This window comes from Vombatus ursinus, unplaced genomic scaffold (assembly GCF_900497805.2).
Source record: "Vombatus ursinus unplaced genomic scaffold, bare-nosed wombat genome assembly UNPS02015400.1, whole genome shotgun sequence".
In the NCBI taxonomy this organism is placed as follows: Eukaryota; Metazoa; Chordata; class Mammalia; order Diprotodontia; family Vombatidae; genus Vombatus; species Vombatus ursinus.
Window position 1 is genome coordinate 98,688 of NW_020955178.1, and position 7,217 is coordinate 105,904.

At 40.9% G+C, this 7,217-nt stretch overlaps 1 protein-coding gene across 1 annotated transcript; it reads left to right on the top strand.

The window, feature by feature from the left end:
- The first annotated feature begins 495 nt into the window (after positions 1-495).
- On the top strand, positions 496-1,461 carry LOC114032140 (olfactory receptor 688-like). The gene has a single exon (XM_027847379.1). The coding sequence runs from the start codon at positions 496-498 to the stop codon at positions 1,459-1,461; it is 966 nt and encodes a 321-aa protein (XP_027703180.1).
- The last annotated feature ends 5,756 nt before the right edge of the window (positions 1,462-7,217 follow it).

Sequence of the window (7,217 nt, forward strand, 5' to 3'; positions counted from 1 at the left end):
ATCCAATAGGAGAAAAGACAAGAATCTGAACAGCTTCTTTATACGAAGGAGAGTTTGCTGAGTGCAAAGAGGTGCTCACAGTGCTTGAAAAAAAATCAAAGAGGAGGGAGATTTCCATCCCCAGAATGTGGCAAGGTGGTAGATATTGTTCAGGGAAGGCTTCCTGGAGTAGATAGCAAATGAATAGAGTTTTAAAGGTGAGAAAGTTGAGAAAAATGCCCTTTATAGTTTGGGAGACAATAATGAATATCCCTTCAGCCTTCTCTTTGTTCATACTCTGATCTTTCCTACAAAGACTTTTCTGCTCATTTCTTCTTCACTCATTTAGACTCCAGAAGAAGTGAATATCATGAACAGACAGGAACAGCTGAATCCTTGGAAAAAAAGCAACATGCCCTTGCACCTCCAGGCCTGGTGCCATATCTGATGTTCCAGCTATAGATTGTTTTGTATCCCTTTCACTCTCAGACAGATATTAAGAAGACATCTTGAGCTATGATTCCTGTCCCCAGTGCCCTGAACAGCTCCCACCTCAAAATCTCTGAGTTCATCCTAATGGGGTTCCCAGGCATCCACAGATGGCAGCACTGGCTCTCTCTCCCCCTGGTCCTCCTCTACCTCTTAGCCCTCAGTGCCAATCTCCTCATCCTGATAACTATATGGCAGGATCTGACTTTCCACAAACCCATGTACAAGTTCCTGGGCATTCTTTCTATAGTGGATGCAGGTCTGGCCACCACCATCATCCCCAAGATCCTGGCCATCTTCTGGTTCAATGCCAAGACCATCAGCATCCCTGAGTGTTTTACTCAAATATATGCTATACATTGGTTTGTGGGCATGGAGTCAGGCATTTTCCTCTGCATGGCTTTTGATAGATATATGGCCATTTGCCATCCTCTTTACTATCCTTCTCTTGTCACAGATACCTTCATCTTCAAAGCTGCAACATCTATGATGATCAGAAATAGCCTACTGGTCATGCCAGTGCCTGTGTTGGCTGCCATGCGACATTATTGCTCTGGAAATGAGATTGAACATTGCTTATGCTCTAACTTGGGGGTCATTAGCCTGGCCTGTGATGATATCACAGTCAACAGATTTTACCAGCTGGCCCTGGCTTGGGTCATGATTGGAAGTGATATGACCCTGGTCTTTTCCTCCTATGTCCTGATCCTACGCTCAGTGCTGAAGCTGAATTCCACTGAAGCCATTTCAAAGGCCCTTAGTACATGTAGCTCCCACCTTATCCTCATCCTCTTCTTCTACACATCTATCATTGTTGTGTCTGTCACACACTTGGCAGGAAGGAAGTTTCCCCTAATCCCTGTGCTCCTCAATGTACTACATAATGTCATCCCCCCAGCCCTCAACCCTATGGTATATGCTTTCAGAACCCAAGAGCTCAGGCTGGGCTTCCAGAAGGTACTTGGGCATGGTGGTGAAATGTCCAGAAAGTAGCTCCCATTTGTGAGCCTCCTGAGTTGAAGCCCAGGGCAGGGGGAGTTCATTTGCCCAGATCAAAGTCCTTGGTTCTAAATAGTAAATGATTCTTTACAGGGCACATAAGGGGATACAGTGGTAATGGTGATGGATGTAATAGATGAGGGGTTAAATGATTTGTTCCTCTTTTTTTCCAGTCCTGCCACTTGGTAAGCTAGTGACTAAAGATGATTGACAGGCCTAGCAATGCAAATGATGCCCTTAGGGATGCTGTTTATGAAAGGAATCAGGAACCCTATAAATACTGTTTTATTATTGTTAATTGTCTTTGTCAAAGCATAACCCCAAATATTTGCAAAGGAGAGGTCGACCTGGGTTCTCTACTCCCAGCAGCTGGGCAGCTTTACAGAATTTTATAATCAATTAAGAGATTAATCAACAAACATTCATTAAGTGCCTGCTATATGCCAGGTTCTATGCTAGACACTGGAAATATAAAGACAAAAATAAAACAGTCTTTGCCCTCATGAGGCTTATATTCTATAGGAAGAAGTAACATGTTCTTTTCTTCAGTGTATAGGCTAGATTAGATTGTTATTGAGTTACTTTTCAATTCTTAAATTCTGGGATTCTATATACACACACAAGTATATATAAAACATATGTGAAGCAAACAACAGATAAATTTAAGGTAGCTTCAAAATGGGAGGCACTAGCAGCAGAGGGAATCAGAAGATACTTATATAGGGAGTAGTATTTGCACTGAGCTTTTGAGGAAGAGAGTAAAAGTAATGATGTGAAACTCTAGTATATTCCTCAGAAAGGGGGTCAGTCAACCTGTGCAAAAGCACAAAGGTGGGAGTTGGAGTGTCTTATGTGGGGGGCAGCAAGTAAGCTAATTTGACTGGATTACAGAGTGTTCTGGAAGAAGTCTGGAAAGATAGGCTGGAGACAGACTGGAAGGGGTTTAAAATGCCAAATAGACGAGTGTGACCACTCACTGAACACCTTTTCTATGCAAACCTCTTCGTCAGTCAACAGACATTTATTAAGTGTCTACTATGTGTCAGGTATTGTACTAAGTGCTGGGGGCACAGTGAAAGCAAAAAACAACCCCTGCTCTCAAAGAGGTCACAGTCTAATTGGGGACCCAACAAGAAAATAGCTATGTGCAAATAAGATAAGAATTGATGAAAATCAATAAAAGAAAAGCACTAGAATTAAGGGGGATTGGTAAAGACTTCTTGGAGAAGGCAATATTTGAACTGGAACTTGGGAGAAGCCAGAGAAGGTAAGCTTGGTCCTAAGAACTTTGGGAAACTGCATGGTATAGTGGAAAAAGCAGAGTCAGGAGTCTTGGGTTTGAACACCACCTCTGACATTTACTATGTAGGTGAACATGAGCAAGTCATTGAATTTCTCTAAGCCTTATGATTCCTGGACCACCTGCTTCACAGCGTTGCTGTGCAGAAAATGTTTTGTAAATCTTAAAGTTATATATAAATGTAAGTTGACATTATTAGGGAGAATTGATATAGCAGATTCCCTTCAGATTCTCTGTTTTCCACAAAAAAAATGCTGCTGTTTGTGATGAATAATCCAATAAACAAATGTTCTCTGGTCTGGCTCAGATAACAGTCATTCTCTATGATGAAATCCAATCATATGTCCTATGCAAAGCACTTCTCTGATCTTGAGGCATGGTACCTTGTCCCCAATTCTTGGTACCTTCATAAATCAAATTCAGTTGGAGGATTTGAAGGGTAGAAAGGAAAAAAGACAATATCTTGGAATCCTTGAAAGTTGAGTCAATTCCCTGCCTAGCTGAGGAGGGAAAGATTTCCTAATGAGGAGGTGGTGATGTGGGTATCACAGGAAGAAGATACAACAAGGTTTGTCAGATTAATGAAAAATAGATTTGTAGTGAGAAAAAGTCTGTGAAAACTGTCAAAAAAATACATCAAACACAAGGGAACCATTCTGTGATTTTTTGAACCGATACCAAACAACCACTTTGCTCAAATTTCCAGTCTGCCTGCAGAGGGAACTCATAGGTTATCAGTAACCCAGATACTTCTTTATTGGGAAAATCCTCTGTGTTGCATTCTGATAACCATCAACTCTGAAGTCCTGAGAGTTTGTTCAATTTTGTGTGGCTTCATTTTTGCCACACATTTTTTTCTTGTTTTTTTGGCTATTTGTATCTCTAAGAAGTAAGGGAGATGTGTGTCCTGATTCATAGAGATGCTATTAGCATAAAATGAGGGTGTATCACACACATGAAAATAAACTGTGATACACACGCCCGAGTCAGCTTGTGTCTATCCGGTTCTTTTCAACTAATAACTGAGAGATTTGGGATGTGAGTCCTTCATTGAGTCTTTGGAAGCAGGTCTGAGTTTAATAGCCTAGAAGGCACCTGAAGCCTCATTATTCCTGACACTCAGCGTCTAGTGCCATTATTTCCCACCAATCCCCTTCTTGCTTGAAAGAGAAATGACAAAATACTAGAAACCTACAGAGGATTGAGATCAAAGGACATTGCCCACATTCAAAGAGTCTGGGAGTTAAAAGATGGTGCCTTGATGTAGCCTTAAGGGTCTAAGACCTCCCAGGATAAAATGGGAAATGATAGAGAATATGCGGCTAAATGTGTGTGAGCAGATATTTCCTAGAGTTCTTGGAATTCCATTTCCTTTGCCATTGGAGAGACTTCAGAATGTGATTTGATAGGGGGATTTGATAGAATGGGATAAAGAGAATGACATTCCAGTTCTCAAATTGTAGAGTATGGTGGTCTACCTCTGACTTGCAATAAAAAAGGAATGAACAGCATAAACAAATATCTCTAAGGCTCCATTCGTAGAGGAAGGCAAAACTCAGGTGGACATGCACTACAGACCAAATCAGGACAGAAAAGAAGTGTTAGTATGAGAAAGAAGCAGAAAGCAGCCAGTCCAAGAATGCAGTTGGGACCACATGAGGGGAATCTAGTACTTGCTCTCAGTGAAATCAAGAAGCATTCTAGCCCACAGCTTCTTTCTTCCCCTATCTCCTCAGAGCACTCTGAGTAAACTCTCCATTTTAAACCTGCCTTCCCCTTTCCTTCCTTTTCTCTTAGATGAGTGAAAAGAGGGCTTGTGGGGAATAAAAAGGGAGAGGTAACTATAATCAAATCACACTATAACATTATTGCATCCTGCTATTAAAGCATTGTTTTGTTGTTTGCTTGTGTTCTGTGCTATCTGATGGTAGCTAGGCGGTGTAACTGAGGACTTGGCCTGGAGCCAAGAAAAAATGAGTTCACATCTGGCCTCAGACACTTACTAGCTTTGTGACTCTGAACAAGTCACTTAACTTCTGTTTGCCTCAACTTCCTTATTTTTAAAATGGAGATAACAATAGCACCTACCTCCCAGGGTTGTTGTGAAGATCAAATAAGATAATAATTCTAAAGTACTTAGCACAGAACCCAGCAGATAGTGAATGCTATAAAAATGTTAGTTTATTATTATGGATAATAATAAATCACAATTCCTTTAACAGTGAATTTTCTAATCTTGTAAGATTGGAGGCTTGTGATTGAGAATGTGAAATTAGTCCATGGGAAAGTGGGGAAAGTGAAAGTTTTAATGGCTTCTGTGGGAAATGAGATAGGGATAATAGAGAATAAAAGCCTTGCTGCAGTAAGACAAACTGGGGTTAGATAACATGAATGCATAAGGTATCAGTAGCACAAGATTAAGAGCAGAGGAATAATCCAGGACTCATGTATGGCAAAAGGTAAGCGATGGTAGAACAAGGGGGCAAAAGATTCAAGAGCGGAAGACAATATAAAGTTGAAATGGTTAACTATTGAGTGGAGATTAGAGAGGGAAAAAGGTAAAGTCAGAGCAGTATTAATAGCCTGAAAAAGACTGTAGAGTGGAGGGATTATAAACCTCAATGAGGGTAAAGAATAGGTTTTGGAAGGGGACCATAGCAAGAAGTGGAATCATAGAAGGGAAATGTCAGTTTCTAATTAGGGAAGTGAAGCAATTATGGGAAATAGTGAGATATGGTGTGCGACCATACCATGAGATTTAAGGAGACTGAGGAACTGGGGCATTTAGGAGTTTGAAGAAGTATCTTTGTGGATAGTAATGTCCCATAGTATAAGGGCAGGAAGGCGGAAGAAAGGAAAATGGAGAGACAGGTGATGAAATCCTTAAAAATTAGGGAGAATGACTTCAGTTTTGTTATTCAATCATTTCAGTCATCCCCAACTCTTCATGACCCATTTGGGGTTTTCTTGGCAAAGATACTGCAGTGTTTTACCATTTCCTTTTCCAGCTCATTTTATAGATGAGGAAACTGAAGCAAACAGGTTTAAGTGATTTTCCCAGGGTCATACAACTAATAAGTATCTGAAGCCAGATTTGAACTGAGGAAGATGAGTCTACCTGAGTCCAGGCCCAGCACTCTATCCACTATGCTTCCTAGATGCTCCAGGATTTCAGGTTTAGGGGCAAATAAATCACCAGGTCACAGGATAGTTAGTTAGATCTCACAGATGTCACTTGTATCCCAATTGATTTTGCAAGGGATATTAAAATCCCTGACTAAATGGAAGAACATCATACCCCCACTACCAAAGGAGTTAGGGCAGCCAAGATGAAGTCACTCGGATGTGATAGAAATATTCAGCTTGTTTTGATACAAAGACTGAAGTGGGGTTATGCCTTTAAAGGGTAGTGTTACTTTCACCTTGCCTTAGAGGTCTCTCAGACAAGATATTGTGATGACGTGGAAATGACTTGGCACATGGTTTTTGAGTGAGAATGGAGTGGGTGAAGAGATAATTGGGGCTTTTACTACTTGAACAACCAATGGAGTTCAGCTGCTATCGGTGCCCCCTTCACCCATTCAGGCCAGAAAAACAGCCGAGCTGTATATGGTCAAATATGTCAGCGATGAACTTTCCATTTGGAAGGACTGATACAGGATAATGGTTTGCCTGTCTCTTCTCTTCTCCCTTGAGCTGGAGAGCATATGTAAAATCCAAAACCTACCTGTTATTTAAAGTTTGCTTGCATTTCTGTTCAATTAATATTGAACGACAGCTAAAAAAAAGTTCGGTCAACCATAGAAATTTCTGATTTGTAAGCATTTCATTATTGGTAATAGGTTATAAGAAAGAAAGAGTCAATGACCAACTTGCAATATGGGACTGGGGGTGTGTGAGATAGAGAGAAAAGAAGGAGACACAGAGACAGAGACAGAAAGAGACACAGGGAACATAGATTTTTTGGTCAAAGGTTGCTGAGATACCCCCAAAAAATGAAGGAAAAACAGCAGGGGCATGTAGGTGGCACAGTGGATAGAGCACCAGCCCTGAGGTCAAGAGGACCTGAGTTCAAATCCGGCCTCAGACACATAACACTAGCTGTGTGACACTGGGCAAGTCAATTAACTCTAATTGCTTCACAAAAAAAGAAAAAAATGAAGGAAAAGTTGCTGAAATAATTCCTGATTAAGGCTAGTAAAGGAAATCTTAGTAATTTCTATTTCTAAATTGACAAAGTGGTGAGGGAGCAGTAAAAGCAGGACTCCAATTCCCCCTAGGCAAAATATGAGCTCATCAGAAAGTTCTATATGGTGGATGATTAGATGAGTTTCTACAACTGGCCTTCCTCATTGTTCTTCTGCTCAAGGAGACAGCCTTCTCCACCCTATACAATGGTGGAAGGAGGAGGAGAGTGGCAGGAAAAGAATGGGAGGAACACAGAGGAAGG

Bases quoted from the DNA above. Each gene is read 5' to 3' on its own strand.
- LOC114032140 (XM_027847379.1), top strand. From the start codon at position 496: ATGATTCCTGTCCCCAGTGCCCTGAACAGCTCCCACCTCAAAATCTCT.